Raw genomic sequence first — 25,419 nt, 5'->3', positions numbered from 1 at the left:
CTGGTGTTTTCAGTGGGGAGGGTTTCGTGATGTACTTGGGCCCTCTGTGCACACACATACTCACACATCTGTCTTAGGAGCTGCTTACAAGGAACAGAAATTCACTCAAGCTGGCATGAGTAGATTGCGTTAGACTCTCAGAATACAGTTGTTAATCCCATGGGCATCCAGATTCAGGAAATGGAGTGCAGCTGCAAGACAGAGGACCAGAAGTGGGATTTTAAAACAGGTCTCCTACCCTCTTTGGGGCTGGCTGCACAGTGTCTCTCTTTTGCTTCTCTCTGATCTCTGCCCCTCTTCTGTCTCCTCTCTCTGTCAGCTCTAGTTCCCTCCGCTGGTCCCTTGCCCAACAGCTACTTCTGTACCTGCTCTTCACCGAAGTGCTTGGTCCCCACCCCACCAGCAGCCTCCTCTATACAAGTAGCAGTCACATCCCTTCCACACTAGGATCACTGTTTGTCTCTGGGGATTAAGGGACAAAGCAGGTGACTATTAGAGGCAAGGTCTTGGAGAGAGCAGGGGCTCCAGCTGCCTCAAGGACTGACAGGATCAATATGGTGCCCTCCAGCAGCCTGATCTTGCCACTGATCTTACTGAATCCATCTTGTAGCCAGTTCTAAATTCCCAAGAGAGTATGATTGGACTTAGATCAAGTCCACACCTGTTGAGATCACTCGTGGCCTGAGGTGGAGCCTGTGGAAGAAGAATGGTCATCATCCTACCACTGCAGGGGTGTGGTTCGGGTGGGGACAACATCCATGTGGAGTGACCAGGCAGGAAGCAGGTTCAGGTACTGATCAGGCTCCCTTCTCCCTGCAAAGAAGCGAGCTCCGTCTTGTCTTAATGGCTCTCTCTCCCTCTACACCTCCTGGAGCAAATACATGGTAAATTTTGGACGCCCATTAAATGCCTACTGCTGACAAATGACCAGGCATGTGCGTAGTGTGGACCTGATGTTCAGCTGAGCACCATCCTGAAACCCGGCACTTGACCTATCCGGGAAGACTCAGCCCTCTCCCCAGCCCCTGGGTTATGTCCTTGAACTCTGCCACACCCCATTTCTCTAGCACATCCTAACATCCAGGCACACTCCTGCTGCTTTTCCTCTTTCTTATCACCCTTTAAAGTCCCACGCTGAGAGAAGAGAACCAGCAAGACAGGCTGCCTGTGTTTTCTCTCAGTATGAGGCATTTGGAACCAATTGTGCCTCGGCCCCTTTGAGTTAGCTGTTTAGAAGTAAAACAACACACACTAATACTGCATTGTAAAAATGTCTTTCCGGCCAGCGTCTTGGACTTTGTGTTTTAATGGAAACGCCCATTTAAATTTCCTGCTTTATTTTTTTTTCCCATTAATGGTCAGGCGTGAACCTGGCAAATGCTACTATTTGTAAAATTCTACTGATGTCAAGCAGCTGAAGTGCCTTTCAGAGATAAGAAATCAACATTCAGTCATTGGAAATAAATGGGTGGTGGTTGACATCCTGTTGAGAGTGACAGGGACCTCAGAGAACCTCCTCTTCATTACTAGTGTTTCATCTTGGACCCTTCACTCACCCTGTTTTATAACAACTTTGTTTAGCAGAGGAGAGATGTGAATTGGTATTTCGTTGTCGGAATAGAATATAATATTTGGTTCTGTGTTTACTCCTATATTTATTTCTATATTGAGTATGTGGCTTTTTTTTTTCCCTCATGCTACATGAATGACTCAGATGCATAAATTCAAAGACATATGTTTGTGGCTCTCACACATCTGTCTTGAATTTCATCTTTTCCACCCTGTCTTCTACTTTCCAAACAGTTTACCTCCCTCACTTTTTTTCCCTGCTGTTACTTATTTCATTGTGCTGTGAAATCCTTTCATCTCAAGAGCCGGTGGAGGGGAACAATGTAAGCCACAGTTCACTTCTATATAAAGGCATCCTGGTTCATGGTGATCACAGTTGCTCGGTATAGGATACAATACCTTTCACTCTGGACACCAGCTGGCCCATAGCCGTGTGACTGATGCTGTTTTCAGAGCTTAGGAGGCGCCTGGCCCGCTGGGTTTCCAGGGAGGTGATGTTACCGGCTCGGACCAGTCCAGTCCGATTTGTAGAGGGCTTTCACATGCCATACTCCGCACAGACCAGTCCCGTGTGACTGTCCTCTTTGATCTTTTTTTTTTTTCCCCCAGACTGGGAATTTCTCACATCATTGTAAATGTTTCCTTTCCTTTCCTTGTCATTTGGCTGGGGCTCCGTGGGGACTTCCTGCAGCAGGAAAACGGTAACAAGGGATTTATAACTGGGCGCTCAGCAAGTTCTGCCAAGAAATAGAGCTTTCTATGCAGCCAAGGGTGGGTGGGGGACAAAAACCCTGATGAAATAACAATCAAGTAGGAAATTGGAAGGAGTGTTGTGCTGAGTGCTAATGGCTCCATGGTGGAACAGGTATGGACGGCGCTGAGATGATTTACATCGCTGCCATTCTCACAAACCACACTTCCTGCTCTTATTTTCATTTTGGAAAGTGGACATGGAAAAGCTCAGCCTGCTGACTTTTAATTTATAGCATTTGGTTTAGTAGGCGTTATGCAATCACATTCCTGATCTACTGGAAGCTGCACAAACATTTTGAGACTATTTGCCTGATTTCTTTTTTGGCCAGCAGCTTACCGAGTAGCTGTTTAGGAACCAGGATGAACATGTGAAAATAAAATAGAAGCTTGCTCGTTTCTCATGCCTGATCTGTGGAATCAAATGTGAGAAGTAACTGACAACTCTGCCAGCCTGAGGGTATCATCACGGGCATTTATTGAGTCCCTGCTATGCATAAGGCACCGAAGACAAAGTGGCTTAAGATTCTGTTCTCTGGAAGGACTCATCCAGTGAGCGAGGTGTGAAGTGGCCTTTTGGTTTCAAGCCCTGTAGGCATGGTAACAATAGGACCCGGAAGTTTGGAATTCTGTCTTGCTATTGACTTGGTGAGTCACATCGAGATACTCCCCTGCCTACCTGTGCAGTTGACCTCTCTTTCTCACCCAAGCTTTTCACTATAGTACTTGATGCCGGGAGTTCTCTTGCATGCAGTGAGTACAGGCTAGACATGTCCTTCCAGTGCTGAGTTTGAGAGTTAGTAGAAAATTAGAGCCTGCAACTATGAGCTTGTCAGCCCAACCACAATGGGGAAGGCTGGGGAAACCTTGTTGTCCTGTCTTTGGGAACCTGTACTAATACCGTCTCCAGGGTTGGCCGGGTAGGGAGGGTGTCTATTTTCAGATGGAAAAGCCTTCTTGGTGTCCATTTATTTTTTTTTCAACTTTAAAAAATTAAACAAACTATCAGAGAAACCTTGCTGGCGTACTTTTTGTAAAACCCTTTTATCAACTGTGGTCAGCTCCCAAATTATCCAGTATTAAGCCACAAGGGATGGATTTCTTGGGGGGAAGTTGGTGGCAACTTCCAACCCAGGAAGGGGCAAGATGGAAGGCAGTGTGGTCTGGAGACACATATTCGCCTAGCAGATCGCCCACATCTGAAAGTCACAGACCTCTTCCTTCCACATCATCTGTATTTCTAGGCTTGCTTTCTGCTTTTCTGTTTTGTTTTGTTTTGTTTCACTTTGTTTCATTTCGTTTTGTTTTCTAGCACTGGCCATTGAACCCAGGGCCTTGTACTGAGCTACATCCTAGCCCTTTCTGTTTTTCAATTTTGAGGCAGGGTCTCTCTAAGTTGGTAAGTTACCCATGCTGGCCTCAAATTTGCAATCCTCCTGCTTCATCCTCCCAAGTAACTGGGTTTGTTTGAGTGTGCCGTCACACTCAGCCCTGTTTTGTTTTAACCTGGTGTAAAAAGACTCAGAAATGGTATGACTTCCATGTTCCGTGTTGGACTTGTATGGCGACACATCTCTCAAAGAAGGTTGCAGATCAAGGTCCCAGTGTTCAAGCAAAAAGGCACCAGTCAGACGGTAAACTTGAACTCTTTCCCATTGTATCAGCAGAGGGATCCACAGTGACATAAGCCACAGAAACCCTATCCCCCACTAGAAGTGATGGCCTTTGGGGCTGGAACATGTGTCTCAGATTCCAGACTCACTCTGGCTTTGTCCCCCTCTCAGAGGAAAACTCGCCACTTCTTTAGATCTTCCCGGTTGGTAGCCTGTTATTACGGGCCACCCCCTCACTGCTCCAAACCACTCTGCCCAGTAGAGGTTTGGGGACCATATGGGCTGTAGGAAATCTCTCCATCAGCTCGTGAGAACTGCAGCGCAGGGAAATCCAGCAGCCATTCCCTCCATCTGTGGAGCCGGCCGGGAAGAACCTGGCAGCCATATGCCACTTTGTACTCCCAACAAACTGCTCATCTCCTGGCTCGGTGAGGCTTTAGAGCAGGAAGTTGCATGGCTCAGTAAATGAACCTCCCTAATGAGCGTTACAAATGATGCCACATTCTAAGTGTGAGAGAGCCGGCCTTTCCGAGCCCGCTGTGCACTGCAGTCGTTCAGAGAAGTTTTGCATTGCAGCACTTCAGAGCGAATGAAAAGAAAACGTGTACATATTGGCCTTCGTATTTGTAGACACTGTCTCCCCATTTTTAAATCTCATCAATTTATACTTCCTGCTGTTATTGATAGGAACCAGTCTGAAAGTGCAGCTTTCTGAAACAAAAGTGCCGCTTAGTGACCAAGCTGCGCTGTGTGACTCCTGAGGTCCCAGGTCTCAGAATGTACATTAGTTCCTTTTGTCCCCTCTGCTTCTCCCTGTGTTGGTTGCCCTTGGGACACAGCCTCTTCCCTGTGTTCACACTCCGTCCTCACCAGTATCCCACCGCGGCCGTTGTTCCTGGGGTCGCAAAACCAGTCTGCTCTTGTTGCTGGAGGCCCAGTGCAGGCTCTGAGCCCCCTGTGATTGCACCTGTGTTTCTGCCCTCTTGCACCCACCTGCATGACCTTCCTCAGTCCTTGCATCTTGCGGGTTGTGATTGGAACGGTGAGGGTTTGCTCAGAAGGCCCGCAGTTCTGTCCTCTTAATGCTTTTAGTCTACTCAGAGCCAGGGCCGGGGAAGGAGAGAGTGGTCAGAGCTGCTGTGCCTATCCCCTCGCACAGGGTCCCATATAAAACGGTGTGTTTATTTGTGTGGATTACCCTGGGTCCCAGCCCTGGCGAGGACTGGTGGCACCGCGGCAGCCTTAGCACCAGGGTCCTATGCTGCTTCTTCAGTGCTCTTCTAGCCTGACAGCCACGGGCATTGCGCATCGCCCTTGAAAGGCTTTCTGAGTTGAAGTCTGGAAGGCCTCACAGGGGTGCCAACTGCCCACCAGGGCGTTCTAAGCACTCCCTAAGTGCCGCCCAGCCTCCAGTAACCTGTGAGGCAGGGGCCTGGGACCAGTTTGCAGTTGAAGAGCGTGGGGCATAGGGAGGGCAAGTCACTTCCCCAAGGTGGCAGGGTTGCGGGGAATCAGACCCAAGCCATCCACCCGCCCCCAGCTTGTGCTCTCCCTCCCTGCCCTCTGCTTCCCATCCTTATGGAGCGGAAGATTTGGGCTGTTGGACTGTAACAAGGCTTAGGGGACAGTGGTTATTTTGTGTTCAACCCAAGAGAAGCACATTGTGTGGCCCTTTCTCTGGGAGCTGTCAGGCCCTTGGCCAGCACTCTGGAGCGAGCGGTGCAGATGGAAGCATGGCTTGCTCTGAGCGGTGAGGTGTAGGGGAGGCGGCTACGGTGGAAGAGGGGAATCTCCTAGATGAAGAGCAAAAGTAGCTTATCAGATCTCTGCCTCTCCTACTAGCTACAAAGTGATGGAAGTCCCCACAAACCAGGATGAGAGGAACTGGCACTTGCCCTGTAGGGCTGTTTCCTGGCCTCCCTGACTGGAGGTATTCCAACTGGACACATGGCCCAAGTGGCCACTTCCCTCATTACTCTTTCACCAGAATAGGCACCAGCAGCTGACTTGGATGCTATACAGAGGCTCGAGGGTACATCATATTTTTCCACTTACGATCGGGGAAAAATGACATTGTTCTCTTGAAGCACCATCATTATCATTGTCTTAGTCACTTTCTCAGTGCTGGGTCAATTTACCCAATCCCCACGAGCTAATGGAAGAACTATTTATTTTAGCTCATAGTTTATACAGATTCAGTCCAGGCAGCATGGCAGGCAGGAAGCAGAGTCCTCCCTCTTCTTTCCCTGTTTATTCCACCCAGGCTGTAAGTCTGTTGGTTGGTGCCATCCTCAGTCAGGGTGGGTCTTCCCTCTTCAGTAAATCCGTAGTCCATACCCAGAACCATGTTAAACCAGTGGCCTGATCCGTTCTCACACAACCATGATCCGGTCACTCCCAGAAGTCCCTCCTAGGAGCACGTGGGGCTTTGGAGGGGTCATCTAGACAAAACATAACAATCATTGTCATCATTTTTTCTTTTTAAGTGCGTGTGCATGGGGTGGGGGTGGGGGTAATGGGGAATTGATCCCCAGGGCCTTGTATATGCTAGGCAAGAGCTCTACCACTGAGCCATACCCTCAACCCTTATCATTATTTTTTATATGTATTGAACACTTACCATGTACAAATCGGTATTCTAAATGTTGCACATATATTAATCCAATTAATCCTCACAGCAACAATGTGAAACAGTAATTTTATCCTCATTGTTATTACTCCGGAGGAAACTGAGGCTCTGATTTGGGGGGATTGTTTGTTTTGAGACAGGGTCTCACTATGTAGCCCAGTCTGGCCTCGAACTCACAGCGATCCTCGTGCCTGAGGCTCCCAAGTGCTGAGATTAGGCATGTGCCACCAACCCAGCAAAATTGAGGCTCTGAAAGATGATATAATAGACTTTGGCCTATTGGTCACCCAGCTCACAGTATATACTAGTCAAGATTTGAACCCAGGCAGTCCGGCCCCAGAACCACACTCCTGGCCATTTTACTGTACCTACCATATTGCCCTCTAGCCAATAATGTGGACTAAGGATTTGGCTGACCAACAAGCACCAGACTCAGTCATGAGCTATTGGTTCTGATGGCCACCCTCAACTACAATGGAGGCTGTCACGTGGAGGTTTGAAATGGTCAGGGTATTTGATGTAACATACTGCATATTCACTAGACTAGAATGGAATCTGCCTTGCCTTCTTTTTTTATTTAATAGATTTTATTGGTACATGTTAGATGTACATAATGAGCACATTCATCATAGAGAATTTGTACCTGTATATGATATAACTTGATTCTTTTTTTCCCATTCCCCTACCCTCTCTTCAACCCCTCCCCGCTTCCCAGTTACAAAAGTTTTGTTTCCACTTTTTTTCTTTTCTCATTTTTTTACTTTTCCCTTCTTTCCTACCCCTGCCCCTAGTTTTTTCCCCTCTCCATTGGAACATTTTCTTCCCATTTCACAATAACTAATATACATCTTGGTCCTCATTTATACTTTCAGTCTCTCACACCAGAGAAACAATTCACTATTTACACATGTGTGTCCGATTTATTTCACTTAAGAGTATGGTCTCAAGGTGCATCTATTTACCTAGAAATGTCTCAAGCTTATCCTTCTTTATGGTAGAGTAGTACTCCACTGTATAAAAAACCCACATCTTCTGCATCCATTCGCCAGCTGATGGGCATTTGGGCTGTTTCCAAGATTTGGCTGTTACAAACTGTGCCGCTATAAACATGGGTGTGCGTGTATCACTGGGGTATGATGCTTTTAATTCTTTTAAGAAGATACCCAGAAGGGGAATAGCTGAGTCTGTCTTGCCTTCTTGCCCTTTCTGTTTGTTTTTCCTGGCAACTGGCACAATCTGCCTTATGTTGTGGCTACTATGCATAACCATTACGTTTCTCTCTCCCTTCCCTCCTTCCGTCATCCCTTCCTTCCTTCCTTCCTTCTGTCCCTCCCTCCCTTTCTGCCCTCAGTAGTCCCAGGGAGGCATATTTTTATTGTGGTACAATATATATAACATACAATTTACCATGTTAACTGTTTTCCACTCGCAAACTCTAAGGCTCCTGAAGGCAAGCATAGTATCTCACTACCTGCCCTCTCCCCGGCCCCTGAGCGCTCGGAGTAGTGTTTTAAATAAATCACACCTAATAAAGCCCTGCTGGATGGCACCGCCCGGTTACATCAGCTGTGAGTCAGTCAAAAAAGTCACTGTTCTGAGATTTAAAGTAATGAAGAATAAATTTTTAATGTCGTATCTACACAGTCTTTTTAATAAAATAACAGAAAGGGATCCAGAAGGAGGGCCCGTGCTGGCGTGTCTGCTGCCTGCTGCCTTTGTCTGTGGGAAGCAGAGCGGACATGTTAGTTTTTAAACCTCACATTCTTGTGGCCCTTGGAGACACAGGTCTTCCCTCTAAACCAGCTGTAAAATCCAGGGTCACCATTACAAATCCACTAGGAGGGCTTTGAATTCTCCTAAGCTGCTGACGGCTCTGACCAGCCTGGGCCAGCCTGCTTGCATCTCTTCCTTAGTCTCATGCACTGTCCATTCTCTGTGTCAGCTCCAGGCAAAGCAGAAACAGAAAGGTGACTGGGACACAGAGGCCAAAGACACTATCGGATAAAGAGACACTCATCACAAGTGTCTGATTCCACTGGCGCTTCCATTGAGTCATATATTCTGCAATTTAAAGAAGATTCCAGGCCTCCAGGGATCCAGGAAGACACTTGTTCATGAAGAACCCATTTAAACAGCTCAGCCTGGCTGCATAGCTAGGCACCGGCTCTAGGGGGCCAGGGCAGTGTTCCGTCCCTCCCTCGATCCCTCCCATTCATGTATTCATTCCTCCACCAATTCACTCATGATTTGTTGCACAAAGATTAGGCCAAGCATTGTGCAAGTCACTCTAGTAGGCTGTGAGAATTAGTCACAGGTTGTCACCCACTGGGAATCAGGCCTCAGGAGTAAAGGGATCAAAAATTTGGTCTTAAGTCTGGATATATGGGGGCAAAGTCCTATGGAGCACCTAGACAATAGTGTTGGGATTACAGCAACAATAACTGATGTTATGAATAACACCTAACCTTTATATAGTACCTGGTGTGCCAGGCCTTATTCTAAATATTTAATGTAATCATCTAATCTTCTCTACATCGTGTGTGTGTGTGTGTGTGTGTGTGTGTGTGTGTGTGTGTATGTGTGTGTTTCTGGAGATTAAACTCAGGGCCTTGTATATGCTAGGTAAGTGCTCTACCACTGAGCTACATCCCTTCCTCTAATCTCAACAGCCCAGTGAGCTGTAGATTCTGTTATCCCCATTCCATTCCATTCCATTCCATTCTTTGAGGCAGGGTCTCTATGTAGGCCAGACAGGCCTTGAACTCACTGTGTAGCCCAGGCTAGCGTCACACTCATGGTGATCCTCCTGCCTCACCCTCCCAAGTGCTGAGATTACAGGCATGTGCCACCACACCCAATTTGTTATCCCCATTTTACAGATGAAGATACCAAGAGAGAAATTAGGTAGCTTGCCTGATGTCACCAGCTGCTTTTTAAGTGGTTGGAGCAGACTTAACTCTAGGCAGTTTGGCTCCAGAATCCTCAAGGGTGTATAATATATTGCCTTGACACTGGAGGGTGGGACAAGGAAAATTTTTCCTCCCAGACTGTGTATATAACAGCCTTGGGTCTTGTTTGGTTAGGAAGGGTGGGGACACTTTTAAGGATCTGCTTTCTAATGCTGTTCACAGAAAAGGTTGTTCTGACTGTGGCCAGCATTTGGTAGAAGAGCAGGGGTAAAGTTGCCCGAGTAGGCTCTGCCTGACCAAGCCAAGGAGTTTGCTGATTAATCCGACATCTGTGTTAGCTTTGGCTTCAGCCCACAGATTTGCAGCTGCTGTTGAGAAATAAAAGCTTAGCCTCTTGGTCAAGTACAAGACTCAGTCTTGAACATGAGAGGCAGATCTTGTGTCACCCTCAAGAGCCGGGACTTCTCAGAAATTGCCAAGCTGCATTTCCCTGCGGTACATGTGGGTGCTGACTAATCGCACCAGCGTTTCAGATTAGCTCACTTTCTCATTTGCATTTTTAGATCCCAATCCTGTCCCTTGTGATATTTGTCCCATTGTTTTGTGGGACGCTGTAAAAGCGTTTCTGGCCAACATTCCTAGGACGATAGTTCCAACCTTGGAGCCGGAATCAGCCGTCACGAATGGGAACTTGCAAGGAACTGGATAGCCCGTTTGTCATCCTTTTTCATTTCTTCCAAGCTGAGCTAATGTTGTCTCTTCCTTGTTTCTTTCTTACTTTATCTTTGTCGCCTCACATCTGCGTATATACTGTGGTACCTCGGTTTACAAACTTAATTTGCTTTATGGTTTGGGAGAAGATGGCTGCAGTTGTGTTTGTATGGGGAAGAGGGCCGTGGTCCCCTTTGTCACCTGATGCAGAGTTTTCGAGCTTCGAAGGGAAGCAAACATTTGCTGAACACTTTTGTTTGCTAACCGAATTGCTTGCAAACAGACGTGTTCGTGAACTGAGGTACTAGAGTACTGCACTTAGATTTCTAAGGGGGTCGGGGCTTTGCTGTGCACATTCTATTGGAGGCCCCTGGCCTTTGCATAGCTACAGAAGAGGAGGAATCAGTGAGTCACAGATGGCATCAAAATGACCTTTCCCTGCACATTTTTGCCAGGAGAGTCACTGAAAGAGCAGACATTGGATGTTTACAGTCACGTGAGCTTTCTCACATGCAGCAGCAACAGGCAAACTTGCCCTTTTAAGGTGCTTAAGTTGCTATTAGCCTTTCTCAGAAATCTCCCAACAGCCAGTGGAACCTGAGCTCTTGCGCTGGACTCGTTTCCATCTCCAGGTTCAAAGGCAGCTGGGGTGGGAAGTGCCTGATTCAGCTCCTTCTCCCTCCTATGCTCCTTCGCCTTCCACCGTACTGTATTTCACACGTTAGTCATCCAAGCCAGGGGTGAGGACACCAAGCAGGAGTCCCTGTCAGAATCAGATGTGGTGCCAGGGTTCTCTTAAGTAGAGAGAAAAGTAAAATCCACAGAGGGAACTAGAAAGAAATGTTTTCCCCAGCTGCGTGCAGTGCACACTTGCGGTCCCAGCCACTTGAGAAGCTGAAGTGGGAAGTTTGCTTGGGCCCCGGAGGTTGGGGCCGCCTCAGGCAACACAGCAGAACTCCAGCTCCCTGCCAAAAAAATTTCCCGTAGATGCCCTTTTAAAGTCTTGAAATCTAAAAATGTGAGTGAAGGGGTAAAGAGAGAAGGTGACAGCAAACGGACCACCTAAAATAGCCACCAAAATATCTATGTGTTGCAGAAGGTGCTTATGGCAAAATATCACTTGCTCCAAAAGGAAATCCCCATTCCTGGAGTAGTTTCGTCTACAGCCTATTAGCTATACAGTTGATTGATTAACTGTAAAATAAAGTTGACAGGGAAATGTTTTTTTGAAGAGGACGCTGACAAGACAAGGGGAAATACACATAAATTGGATTCCGATATTAATGATGCGTCCCATGTGTGCAGCGCTTTTAGAGTTTAGGGTTTCCGTGCATATCACCTCCTCTCAGTCTCACGTTTGCCCCATGCCGTGGGTATGGCTGTGCTAGGAACAGGGTGAGCCCTCCTTAAAATCGAGTCTCATGGCTCCTACTGACATCTAATAAGGTGCAGAGCCAGCATGTCAGCCCAGGTCCTGTCAAGCCTGTTTTCTTTCTACACCACCACGTTTCCTGCCCCAAAGGACCTTTAAGATGACAAGGAAGCTCTGGTGATAAAGTGCTGTAATATAAGGGACGGGGAGTCAGCAGTAGAGTGTTTGCCTAGTGTTCGCCTTGCTTGCTGTGGGTTTGCTCCTTAGCCTTGCAAAAACAAAACAAAAACCCCAAACCAAAAAGCGCTGTAGTGTGACAGCAAGGACAAATGTGGATTCATTTCCTGGGGCTGCTTTGAAAGAAAATGTAGTTAGCTCTTGGCCCAGGTGGTCCAGATATTACCACCCTGAAGACAAAGGATGGAGTAGACCCCACAGCCACTCATCAGCTCCGAAGGAGCTGAGGGGACCCTGGCAACAGCAGGATAGTGGATTTTGTCACCCAGTCTTCACTGTGTTGACACTTTAGATTTTAAGTAAATGCTGGGTCTGTTGGGGGAGATTTTACTTTATTGTTTTGGAGGAGATTTTAATGGCAAGAATAAAAATGGAGCAGTATTGTAGCTCTCTCCTTTAGGTCAAGATCTGCACTGAAAGGAACTGTTGAAACAAGTAGGTCATAAGGTAGACGTGTACTCCTGTAATTCCAGCACTTGGGAGGCTGAGGTAGGAGGATCACTGTGAATTCAAAGTGAGCCTAAACTACATAGTGAGACCTTGTCTCAAAACCCTCCCCTGACCCACCACCTACCCTGGAAGGCAAGCAGGCCTTTATCTGGGACACATAGATCTCCTGTGATCAGGCAGGTTCCACTAACAGGCTTCAGGCGATCATGAGCTCTGTGAGCTTAGGCACAGACCTTTCGTGCCTGTGCATTTTTCTCTGGTGAAAGGATCCAGAGCTTTTATCCTCAAAAGTGACCCCGAAATGGTTATGAAACTGCTGTTTTCAGAAGCCTTTGGAAAACCTTTGGTGGACTTGAAGTGTCACACACCATGCTAAGTCACAAGGCGAGTCATTTCTTTAAGCCAAAGCTTTTCCCGTGCTCGGTCAGCGTGAGAGAACCCTCCATGCAGTGCAGGAGGAGACAATGTCTCTAACCCAAGGATCTCTTTTCGATTCAAGCATTGAAATCAATAGGGTTGAAATAATCACTCCTGTGCCTTCTACACTGTGTCAGAGCCAAGTAACCTTGTTGCTACAACCTGAGAAAGATAGTCCATGAATCCACGGACAGCTCGCTGATGAATGACATAAGTTTCTAAATAAATCACCCATATAAAATTAGACTGTGATGGCTTAGTCTATAAAAGGACCAACTTTTTTCTGTGTCAGTTGAGTCTGGAAGCAAAATTGTTTCCACTAAACCACTGGTCCTTTATTTGGAAGCAGAGCTCCAACAATGAATGGATAAAACTGAAGCCAAGGCCTGCTGTCTTCCTCAGGGTCCGTGAGAAAGGGGGATCCCCAGCTCAAGTGGGAAGATGAGACCCATAGTATAGTTAGAAGTTCTTAGCTCTCCAGGGAGGATCCTGAGAGAAAAGATGTAGCTGTGGTGATTAGGGTTGGGGTGGAGAGCCATGGTCAAATTTTTGTCTATGTGAGGGACCCCGAAGAAATCGAGTTCTTCCTTACCTAGCAGCAGGCAGCATCTCTACTATTATTTTCTTAACATGGTAAAGACTATCTCAAACCAATGGCTAATACTATATTTGCTAATAAGAATATACATTCATCCGTTATGGTCAGGTGGGAAGGTATGCCAGCTGCTTAATGTTCTGCAAGTTTCAGCCCCTATTATAGTTCTTTTTTTGTTGTTGTTTGTTTGTTTGTTTGTTCTGTTCCAGTAACAAGAATTGAACTCACGACCTCATGCTTGCCAGGCATGTGCTGTGCCGCTGAGCTAAATCCCTAGCCCCCCTATTATAGTTCTATAAGAAAAAGATGTTGTAACTGTGGAAAAGAGAAGGTAGAATTGTCTTTACTTGCAAATAATTTGACTTTCTATTTAGATTTAAAAAAAAAAAAAAAACTACTGTGAAATAAAAGTATAGATTTTAAGTGGGCATGATGGCCAGCACCTGTAATCCCAGCCATTCAGAAAATGTGCAGGAGGATTACAAATTTGAGGTAACTTCACAAGGTCCTGTCTCAAAATAAAATTAAAACAGTCTGGGGTTATACCTCAGTGCTTGCTTGGTTTAATCCCCAGTATCACAAAATGAAAAAAAAAAAAAAAGTGTGCAGACTTCAAGTCAGCTGCTTTTACAGCTCCATCTGCCCATTTGTGACCGAGTCTCACTGTTTGGCCCATTCAGGGACTAAAGATTTTGTTCTTACAGTTCTCACTCATCGTTGCTTCCTCTCTTCTAGGTCATCCCAGTCAGCAAGTTATCATATCATATCATGTATGTGTGGATGGGTGGGGGTATACACACATGTGCACACATGTAAGTTACCAGGGATTGGCCTATACCCTCAGCCCTTTTTAAAATTTTATTTTGAGAAAGAGTCTTACTAAGTTGCCCTGGCTCGCTTCACACTTGAGATTCTCCTGCCTTAGTCTTCCAAGTAGCTGGAATTACAGGTGTGCACAACCATTCTTAGCGTGTTATTGCATCTTTAAAATGTCCTCCCTCTGACCTCATTGTGTGTTTTTCCAACAAAACCCCTACTTATTCCCTCCCTTTACAGCAAAACTATTAAAGAGAATTATCCATAGTCACTCCCTCACACCCTTCCTTCCTTTCTTTCTTTCTTAGCAGCATTTGGGATTGAACCCAGGGCTGTCAAACGGAGCTACATCCCCTTTTTCTTTATTTTGTGACAGTATCTTCCTGTGTCACTGAGTTGCCCAAGCTAGGCTTGAACTTTGCAATCCTCCTGCCTCAGCCTCCCAGAGTTCTGCAATTCCAGGTGTGTGCCATCACATCTGGCTTCTCTTTCTCTTTTTATAACCTTTTTTCTTCTCATTCTCCTCTTGATGTCTCCTATGTTGGCAAGAGAACTTGAGTTCATCTGCAGGCCCACTTGGGGCAAGTGTAACAGACAGAACTATGCCCAGTCCTCTTCCACGCCACTGATTTCCCTGACCCTGTCAAGGTCATAGCGGAGCAGGATGTTACATGCTTGCCTGTTCTTTCCTCCTCACGTGTCCCTGCTTCCCCCAGCACTCTTCAGCCCTCTTTGTCCACAGTCCTTGGATCTATCATGAGATCTCTTTCTCAGCCAGGCTCTCTCCCTAGAAGGTCTCAGCAGATCCATGCCCTTATACAGCTACATAGTCACTGATGAGCTGATATTCTTGATTAGAACCTCAAGCCTCCTTCTCCCCAGAGTCTGGATGTTTAAGTCCTGGTGCTGGCTTGAAATCTCCACAACAGGTACAAGGAAGAACAAGGCAGATGAAGTAGTTGCAGTCATAGAGTGTCTGTTCTGGTGAGAAAGGCAGAAAATAAACAACAAGAAAGAGAAAAATAATTTTAGACCATTGTAAGGGATAGAAAGAAAATACAGCAGGACAAGAACAAGTCATCTCAAGGTTGACCCAACTGAACTTGATCTGACTTTTAACTCTCTTTTTTTTTTTTTTTTTTTTTTTTTTTTTTTTTTTTTTTTTTTTGTCTTTTTGAGACAGGGTTTTGCTATGCAGTTCAGGTTGGCCTTGAGCTCACTCTGTAGCTCAGCTGGCCTCGAACTTGCAACGATCCTCCTCTCTCAGTCTCCTGAGTGCTAGGATTACAGGCATGTGCCACCACACCCGGCACTTGACTTTTAACTCTCAAATGAGCCTCCTGCTCCATTGTTCCTCATCTTGGTTAATGGGAACCCTCCACAGCACACACGTTCCTGCACCTGTGTTAGTCAGCTTTCTGTTACTGTAACAAAATCCCTGAAATAACTTACAAAGACAAAGGGTTTATTTTGGCTCATGGTTTCCGAGGTTTCAGTCCATGGTCACTCAGTCCCTTTGCCTCTTGGCCTGTGGTGAGGCAGCACATCATCATCATCATGGGGAGCATCATGGAGCAAGCTGCTCTCCTCGTGGCAGCTAGGAAGCAAAGAGAAACTGGAGGGGCCAGGGTTGCACATGTTCCTATCCACCAAACTTCCTCCCACCCACCCTCCCTCCTGGAACCATGATGGCGAATCTGTGGCACATGTCTTGCAGCACAGTTTGTATCACTGAAAGCTCTAAAAGGTTTGCTGTCACTGTCCTAGAGGTCCTTCCATCTCTCAATAGCACCACGCTGGGCACCAAGCTTTTACCATGTTCCAAATGTAGCTGTAATTCTTGATTCTCACTGCCGGTTGGCTTGATATGCATGACTGTACCATTTCTACCACTGCTGGTTCAAGCCCCTCAATGGGCCAATCATGCATATACCACCAGTGATTCAAGCTGGCAGGAACATGTTAATCCATAGATACTTTTTAAAACCCAACATGTAGCATCCTCCAAACTTTGGTGCATCATCTTTGTCTTTCATTGCCTCCCAAGTGTTCAGTCTGTCCACCAACCCTACTGCCTCTATCTTTAGCATAGATTGTGTCTTTGCTGTGCTGCTGTGACCGAAGTCTTGCCCTTGGCTCCTTGCAGCCCCCTCACTGGCTGTCTCTGGCTGCATCCACTCCAGCCTTCACAACCAGCTTCCCAGCCTCTACGCAGGTCCCCTGGGCCTCACTCAGATGGCCTCCCTCTTGTGCGTGTGGCACACTCCATTGTATTACTGAGTTCTGTGACCAGGTGTCTGTCTTCAGCAGCTCCAGTCCATGCTCCCTAAAATGTGGCTCCCTCTCCAGCATGTGCCATTGCTCTTCCCTTGCGTATTTTCTATCCCTTACAAAGTTCTGAAATTATTTTTCTATTTCTATTTTTCTTTATCTTCTGTCTCTCACACCAGAACAGGCACCCTATGACAGCAACAGTTTCATCTGTGTTGGTTTTTCTGTTCCTGTTGTGTTGAGAATAGACCTGGCACATAAAAGGTGCTCAGTTAATAGCAGTAGTGTGAATTTCAGTACTTGCCAGTTATAAATCATACTGGTAGCTGGGCGTGGTGGCGCACGCCTGTAATCCCAGCACTCGGGAAGCTGAGGCAGGAGGATCACTTCGAGTTCAAGACCAGCCTGGGCTACAAAGTGAGCTTAAGTCTAGCCTGAACTGCATAGCAAGACCTTGTCTCAAAAAGACAAAAAAAAAAAAAAAAAGCACTGGAGAAATAAAACATGTATTTACTCTAGTTTGTCTCCTAAACAACAGGTAAAAGATACTTTTACTTGCTTATCAAATTGGAAAAAACTAGTGTCGTGAAAACATTGGTGAAGAAACTAGAAATGGAGATTCTCATTTCCGGCTGGCAGAAATATAAAATGGTTTTAGCTCTCCTAAGTGGTAAATCATGGGTGTTTTTTTCTACTTTAATTTTTGTGATTTTCTGTGTTTCCCAGTGTTTTCCAATGATTACTCCCCTGTCCCTAGGTTACTTTTTAAACCAAAAATAAAAACCCATTATCTTACTTTCCCTTTTAAAAAAACCTAACACCTGTCTTAACCCTCACACTGCAAACTTGTGGCGTGAACTGCAGGGCAGGCTGGACTTGTTTGCTCAGCCCTCTTCTTTGAAGAAGGTTTCATCTGAGCCCAGTGTTCGATTTCTCTGCAGCAATGCGAACGTACGGTTATCGCAAACTGTGCAGAGCCCAGAGCCACTGTTGCGCAGAAGCTGTTTTGTGAGCCCACTGGAAACGCGGGGCTGGGAAACGCAGGGCTGGGAAACGCATGCAGCGTGCAAGTGAGGCCCACCCAGTTTGAGGTGAGGTCCTGCGACCCTTCCTGCCAAGGCACGGTGACCACAGGCAGGAAAGCTTCACGTTCTTGGCAGGTGCCCTGTCCTGCCCCCTCGCTGCTGGGCCGAGGGGGAAGCTGTGAGAGCCACAGCTCCTCTGGCTCGCCTCTCCTGCATGCCGTGTGCCAAGTGCCCAGCCTCCCTGGCGGGCCCCCAGTTTCCCAGAAGGGAGGCCCACGGCGGAGTGGCCTAGCCAGTGGGCTGAGTGCGGCTGCCCTTCATTTCTTTCTGCAGATGCGTTGCCAGGCCGACATTTCATTTCAGGGTATTTTGGGGGTTTAGCAGTTACTTTTCCGAGAACCCAGAGCCCAGCTGAGTGGTGTTTGTCGTGCGGCACACACTTGGCTTCCCGCCTCAGCGATTATGTTCACGTTTTCTCGACCTCACTCCTCTTAGATGCTGGAACTCTGACAGTTTGCACAGCCAACCTCAACAGCCCGCCAGTCGGCTGAAGGTTGTTCTGAATGGTACCGTGAGCTGTGGGTTGGCGCTGGCTCAGGGTATCCAAATGGCGCATGCTGTGACATCCCAAATGTGGGCCTGCTGGGGTGGCTTGAGGGGCCTCTTAACTCCGTCCTCTCATTGAAAAGCCTGCCCTTCTCCTTTGGAGCAAAGGGGACACAGCGGAGCGGGCAAGCGGGAGAGCAGCCCACTACCCCTACCTGCTGGTGGGAAAGCAGTTCCTCTTCCCTCCTTAGCTGCCTGGCAGAGGTCTGATTGTGTCTTAGGACGTGTGATGCAGCTTCGTTCAAGAATGTGCACATGGGAAAAGGGAGAGAGTAAGCGTGGTTCTCCATCGCCCTCCACCACGGCTTCAGCCCGGCAGGACTTGGGGCTCTGTACAGACCAGAGGGCCGCACGGGATTATAATTAACCTGCTCCTTTGCCCTGCTGCCCAGTTATTCCTTTATTTACACTTCATGCCTGCCCACTTGTCTCTCTGTGGGGCCTGAGGGGCTAAACAGAATTCTGCAGTGACTTTGGTTTGCATTTAACCACCTTCTTTTCTTTTTACAGCTTAAACTTTGGAACAAATACCGGATTTCGAACATTCCATCGCTAATATTCCTAGATGCTACCACTGGCAAGGTTGTGTGCAGGAACGGGCTCTTGGTGATCCGCGATGACCCAGAAGGTGAGGTGTCGCCGCGTGTCCATCTGCACGCTCGCTGCTGACTTCCCTCCTTCTCTTGCCCCAGTCCCCTCCTTGCTGGCACAGGCAGTGCTAATAAAACGTGTATAAGTGGGTTTATGTGGCTAGAAAACATTGTCTTGATGAAATTATGCTGTTCTCTAGGTCGTGGTTAAGATTTATAAAGGGACCAGAATGTCCCTCTAGGGGGCTTTAATTCATGGGCCAACGCAGATGGAGTCTGAAAAAGAAAGTTCAGCTCTGAGGGCTCAGGAGGCTGCTGGAAAGCAGTGAGGACCCAGATACTTACTGGCTTCTAGTGCTCCTTCCACGGCAGCTGTTACCTTAGCAGTTAAGCCACGCTAAGTGGGGTGGGGTTTCTTTTTCCCTCTTGTAATATAGATTGAATATCCCTTATCTAGAAGGCTTAGGAGCAGAAATGTTTTAGATTTTGGAGTGTTTTGGAGTTTAGGATATTTGCATAGGCTTTACTGATTGAGCGGCATTAATCTAAAAATCTGAAATCCAAAATGCTTTGAAATCGGAATCTTTATGAGCACCAGTGACTCTCAAAAGCTCCAGATTTTAGATTCAGGGGTAGAAGACTAGAGTTGTTCTGCGTGTCCACCACAGCAGAGTTGCAGACTGTGGGTGCTGTCCTGGCCAGGGTGAGTCGGGCCTAGGTCCTGCTGACTTGCTGACCATAGCCGTGGAGTGGGGCGGGGGCTCTGACCCCCTGCTCAAGGGCCAGTGAAGGTCTGCTTCTTTCCCACTTGCACTGGAATGATAAGAATCTTAAGACCTCCCTTCCCTCGCTTATTGCTCAGATTAGAGGCTTCAGCCCTGGTCATAAATTTTTCCAGTAAAAAAATTTTCACCTGTGTTGAAGGATTGCTCTCTGTAAAAACCAGGGCATGGTGGAACCAGGTCTGCCCTTGGCACACACACATTACTCCAAAGATTGTTCACAATGTAGATGGTCCGGGCCCTTCCCCAGAGATGTTTCTATTCTTGTGTTTCAGGGTGGGCTTGGCCACTTGCATTTTAATTGGTCTGTGCCCCTCCCTCCCGTCCTGGACCCCTCCGGCAGTTTTGAGGCAGTGGGCCTAGGACCACCCTGTGAGAAAACACTCTTCTGCCGAACTGGGAGCATATTATTTATTCTTCCTGCCTGAAGTTTAAGTACCATCACACTACTGAGCATCTGGGTTAAGTGGGCTTTATTCTTTTCTCATTACACTTAAATTCTCGCTTAGTTCCTTGAGCCCCAACTCAGACCAACTGAATCAGAATCTCTGGGGTGTGTTCCAGTAACATCATATTTTTTAATTCCCTGTTTGATTCTAACATACAGTCAACACTGAGAACCGCCGAGATGCCAGGCTTAGTTGGGCTTGAATTGACTCCTGGTTAATACGTGAGGCAGTGACTTCCAGACTTAGCCCTCATTCAAAATAACTAGGAAGTCTGTTTTGTTGTGTTGTGTTCTGTTGTGTTCTGTCCTGTCCTGTCCAGTGTGATTACAGGGGGTTGTTCACTGGGAACTGAACTTAGGGCCTTCATACTGATCTACACTACCAGACTTTTTATTTTTTTATTTTTGAGATAGGGTCTTTCTAATTTAATTGACTTCATTGCCCAGGCTGTGCTCAAACGTGCAATCCTCCTGCCCCGGCCTCAAAGTGTAATGCAGTGATTACAGGCGTGTATCCCCATGCTCACCTTGTTCTGTTGTATTTTGCCAGTACATCTCCAGCCTTGCTTCTGTATCCTGAGTTTAAGTTGTCCTGCCTGCAGCCCTGAGGCTTCTTGGGTCCCAGGCCGTAATGAAGAGCCTTGCGGTTTATGCCATCTGTTGCCTCTTTCAGGTCTGGAATTCCCCTGGGGACCTAAGCCCTTCAGGGAAGTCATCGCAGGGCCCTTGCTTAGAAATAACGGGCAGTCACTGGACAGCAGCAGCCTGGAGGGGTCTCACGTGGGAGTCTATTTCTCCGCACACTGGGTGAGTGTTTGGTTCCTTCCTAGTCCAGACAAGCAGAAGCAGCAGTGTCGCCACTAAGCCCAGCTGTGGTTGGCTTCTGTCTTCTGGAGGTGTGCCTGCTCTGCCAGGAATGTCCTGTCCTTTGTGCCTTCTGCACCTGGTGCATTCTGGTATGCAGTGAGTGCTTAATGTTATGAATGATGATAGACACAAGAAGATGACTCCTTTGAACTGACCTAAAAGGATATTCCTCCTAACCCACGCAGGTGATAGCTCTAAGGGCCCCCGGGGGGCTGTTCTAACTGCTGCCTGCTGGCACACTGCGTGGGCTGGACAGAGCCTCTGCTGGATGCTCACCATGGAGAGAGGCAAGCTTAGTACCACCTCTTTGATAAACTGGGTTTTGCTGTCCCAGTCCGACTTGGCTCTTGCTGACTTGGACTCTGATGACAAGTGGCTGAGAAATCGAGAAGGTTCTTCACGCAGCAGGGTTCTGCTCTTTTCTTTCAGTGTCCACCCTGCCGAAGCCTCACCCGGGTGCTGGTTGAGTCCTACCGGAAGATCAAGGAGGCAGGCCAGAAATTTGAGATCATCTTTGTTAGTGCAGACAGGTAACGTGTGTCTGGGCAGAGGCAGTGCTGCGCGCCTTCCCTGTAGATGATTAGCATCCGTTTCTTTAGCTTTCCATTTCTTTCTTTTTGTAGGGTATGGAGGTGGGGGTTGGGGATGACATCTGAGATTATTGGTGGGGAGGCGGATACATTTCACATTTGCTCATGTGATTGTCTGAAGGCGGCTGAGAAACACCTCTTCTTGCTGTAAACACTGGGGCATGTCCCAATCCAGGCCTGAGCTGTTTGAGATCGGGATGTGTTTTCTGATTCATTCAGCTTTCTAGATTGTAAAAAAAAAAAAAAAAGGATATGGACTGGGGAAGATGGAAGGGAGCCAGAGACTAACACGTGTCATGTGTCTTGGATGGATGTGCAGTTGTCTTCTCTGCTTGGGCCGCAAACTCCATTAGGAGCTATTTGAATGCACATGGATCAGGAATCACAAAAGCAAGGAGGGCAGAGGGACCTTCTTCCTGGGGCAGATCAGGTCCTTTTAGCTTCAGTTTCCTGCCCTTCTTGATATCCCTCTGGCTTCCCCCATCAGTGAACTCCCTTCAGCTCCAGCCCTAGTTCCGACTGAGCCTCTCCTCCAGCCCTGATTCCGGGTGCTCCTGCCTTTTAAACTCCTGCTCAAAGCAGGGTCTCTAAGATCCCAATATGCTGAAGGCCTTTTGCACATTGTACCCTCACGGCACACTGTCCCCTGCTCAGTTTATTGGCCTGTGATCCCGCCCTATAGCTCCCTGCCTCAGCACCAGGGAGTGGAGGCAGCCCTGAAGCCAGGCCAGGGGGAGCAGTCACTTTTTTAAAGCTTTAAACACTCTTACCTTTATTGGGTATAAAGGACATACAATGAAAGACATCCATTTTTTTTTTTTTTTTTGGTTTTTCTCCGGTACCGGGAACCGAACTCACGACCTTGCGCTTGCCAGGCAGGCGCTTTTGCCACTGAGCTAAATCCCCAGCCCCGAAAGACATCCATTTTAGGTATGCAGTTCAGTGGGCTTTGCCTAATTATCCCTGTCACCATCCTCATCACATTCAAGGTAGAAAACATTGCCGTCACCCAAAAGTTTCCTTTGTGCCCCTTCTCAGTCGGTCCCCATCCCCGAGCCCTGCCCCCAGAGAAGCCCCAATCTGTCCATCCCTTGAGTAGACCAGTCCTCCCTAGAATTTTTGTACTTAGACTCACAGATGTACGCTTGGTTTGAAGTGTGTGATCCTTTACAGATCGTAGTTCCATAAGCAAATTAGAACTATCACAGGAATGGGGTGGCTGTGTACATCTGAGCTCCCTGTAAAAGTAAGGCCTGTCTATATTGGAAACACAGAGTCAGCCATGAATGTAACTGGTGTAAGGCGGGTGAGCAAGATACTGCAGTGGCCTGCCAGGCTGTGGGGAAGCAGTGCCTCTTGGTGAGCACAAGGATGGGAAGAACAGTGCATGCCCAGAGCCTGCTGTCTGAGGGGCACAATGATGAGGAACCCTAACTTCATGGGAGTCCTGGGCACAACTTGGTAACAGTGAGGGAGGAGGCGTGCCCCGGATAACAGCGGCTTGATCTCCACATGTGTCTCTCTGTAGGTCAGAGGAGTCCTTCAAACAGTACTTCAGTGAGATGCCCTGGCTCGCTGTCCCCTACACTGACGAGGCCCGACGGTCGCGCCTCAACCGGCTGTATGGAATCCAAGGTAGGCATCCCAGACCCTGCCCTCCTCCTTCCTGGATGGAAACCAGACCACTGGGGTTCACCGTGTCCCTGCCTTATTTTTAGCAGGAAAATAACACTCTTATTTCTGTGAGTGTCCATGTTGCTTGCCACCTTGAAAGTTACTTGGGGTAAATTTTATGGTATATAACTTATACCTTATTAAACCTTTTTTTTTTTAAGTACTCATCCTATGGGCCTGGAGTGCAGCTCAGTGGTAGAGGGCTTGCTTACCCTATGTGAGGCCCTAGGTTCAAAACCCAGCATTGCAAAAGAAAAAAAAAATGTATGAATGTATTTGTCTTGGTAAGAATAAATACAGTACTTGTCTTGGTAAGACAACTACTTCTCAGGCAGGTATGGTGGCACACAACTGTAGTCCTGGCATTCTGGGAGTTTGAAGCAAGAAGATGTAAGCTGGAACCCAGCCTGGGCAATCAAGCAACTTAGTGAGACCCTGTGCCCCTGAGTTCAATCCCCAGTACTACCAAAAAAAAAAAAAAAAAAGATGACTACTTCTCACCCCCAGCTTAGTGGCTTCTGGTGTGGGTAACCATGGAGCACATATTCCAAATGACTTGGCCAAAACTCTTCCCCTAAAGTTTTACTGCCACAGAAACTGACCTTTGCTTCTATCTGTGAGATGGGGATGTAAAATCTCTGCCACTAAGATGTGCTAGCAGCAGTCACAGGGAATGTGTATAAAGCACCTCTTATGCTTGCTGAAGCATGGGTACCTTTCAGGAGAGGATGTTGCCGGTGCGTGTTGAGAGCTGGGACTTGGAGTACTAATTATAATATTTTTCAGAAAAAATGATTATTAGAGCAAGAAAGTATGCTTTTATTCTTTTTTATGTGAACACTACCATCCTAGTCTTCAGCCAGGCTAGTGGCTGGGGATGTGTTCTGTAGGAGAGCATCTGCCTAGCAGGTGCCAGGCCCTAGGTTCAATCCCCAGCACTGAAAAAACCCAAAAATAAATCAAAAACGTGGATGCATGGAGCTGTGCTTTGTCCTTCTTGTTCATGGGATTCAGTTCTCTGCCCCGCAAGTGACGCTGTGTTTTAGTTAAAGGAGATGTGACTGTCTTTTTGTAACTGCGGTGGGGAAGGGATTCTCTCTCTGCCAGTACAACCCAGCAGGCTGTGTCTCAGCTCTTGTTTCTGGCTCATGACTAGAGACCCTCTGCAGGCTACAGATGAGACAGCTGGTAGGCTGAGTAGGGTCCAGGTCTTTCCTAAGTGTCGCCAAGACTCCCCATCTCCTGTAGTGCCATATCCATGCCCTGCCTACTCCGGTGACCATGGACTTTCCACCTCGGCCTTTAGTAATACTGGGACACCCCTGGGCTTTTTCAAATCCCCATTCCCCACAGATACCAGCAGGTGCCTTTAATGTGGGATCTCCTCTGACCCTCAACCGTAGTCTGGTCTCTCTTCAAATGTGCATAAAACACAATTCTGTGATGTGACTGAGCCTTGGCACACACGCTTATAGATGACTTGAAAAGCATCTCACAGGTACAGGCCGAAAATGTCAACTGTCCTATGTCTACCAGGCCTGGGCCTCCTGGGTCTTTGCCTGGGCCCTGTTTGCTGTCTTACTTCTTTGCACACTCACTGATCCACCACCTTAGTGTAGGCCACCAGTGTCCCAGTCCTAGCCCAGCCTTGGTGAGTGGCCTTGACCAAGTGGCCATTTAGCCTCTTTTCTCTGTAAAATTGCAATGTTTCATCAATATCCTTCACAGAAAAAGAACTCTATCCAGACACCAGTATAAAAAGAGATAGAGAGACAGTTTAGGAGAAAATTTAAGATAGGAGGTGGGAAACATACGCAGTACATACTGTCAGTATGGGTATGAAAAATATTCAGCATAATATCATGATTTACAGATGAAAATACTGACTTTGTATTTATCACTTTCCCAACCCTCACCCCCAAGATAACCAATTACAGTGTAGGAAAGAGAGCAGAGTGCAGGAGAAGTGTATAATCAGCACAGCCTTTCGGACAGCTATTTGGCAATATACATCAGCAGCCTGGAAAATCTATAAAGCCCTTAATTTAGAAATCCCATTTATAGGAATTTATTCTCAGGAAGTTATCCTCTAACACCTAATAAAGGCTGAGCTTCTTTTGTTATTTTTGGGGGTGGGGGTTGTTTTGTTTTGTTTTGTCTTTTTGAGGCAGGGTCTCACTATGCAGTTCAGGCTGGCCTTGAACTCACTTTGTAGCCCAGGCTGGCCTCAAACTCGCAGAGATCCTCCTGCCTCACCTTCCCTAGTGCACCACCTTTCTGTGAAGGATTATTGGCCACCATCCCTGGCCTGTTTTGTTTTTTGGTGCTAGGGATGGAATTCAGGGCCCTGTGCCTGCTAAGTATGTAGTAGGCACGTGCTCTACTACCGAGCTACACCTTAGCCCGAGGTTTTTGTAGTTCTTTAAATCTTTTATGTACTTTAAATTCATTACAGGGGGGCTGGGGATTTAGCTCAGTAGCAAAAAGCGCCTGCCTGG

The 25,419-nt window shown here is 47.2% G+C and overlaps 1 protein-coding gene across 2 annotated transcripts in view; it reads left to right on the top strand.

Moving 5' to 3' along the window:
- The window catches only part of Nxn (nucleoredoxin), a gene marked incomplete at its 5' end in the record, with an annotated part of 143,553 nt that overhangs the window by 97,898 nt on the left and 20,236 nt on the right, over positions 1-25,419 (top strand). For both annotated transcript variants that reach the window (XM_013503382.1, XM_013503381.1), the window contains 4 exon segments: positions 18,481-18,598; positions 20,464-20,597; positions 21,087-21,187; positions 22,776-22,882. In XM_013503382.1, coding sequence (XP_013358836.1) covers positions 18,481-18,598; positions 20,464-20,597; positions 21,087-21,187; positions 22,776-22,882 — 460 coding nt within the window.

This window comes from Chinchilla lanigera, unplaced genomic scaffold (genome assembly GCF_000276665.1).
Source record: "Chinchilla lanigera isolate Chin_1 unplaced genomic scaffold, ChiLan1.0 scaffold00080, whole genome shotgun sequence".
NCBI lineage: Eukaryota > Metazoa > Chordata > Mammalia > Rodentia > Chinchillidae > Chinchilla > Chinchilla lanigera.
The sequence above is the reverse complement of the archived record's forward strand: the minus strand, read 5'-3'. Positions and strand labels throughout refer to the sequence as shown.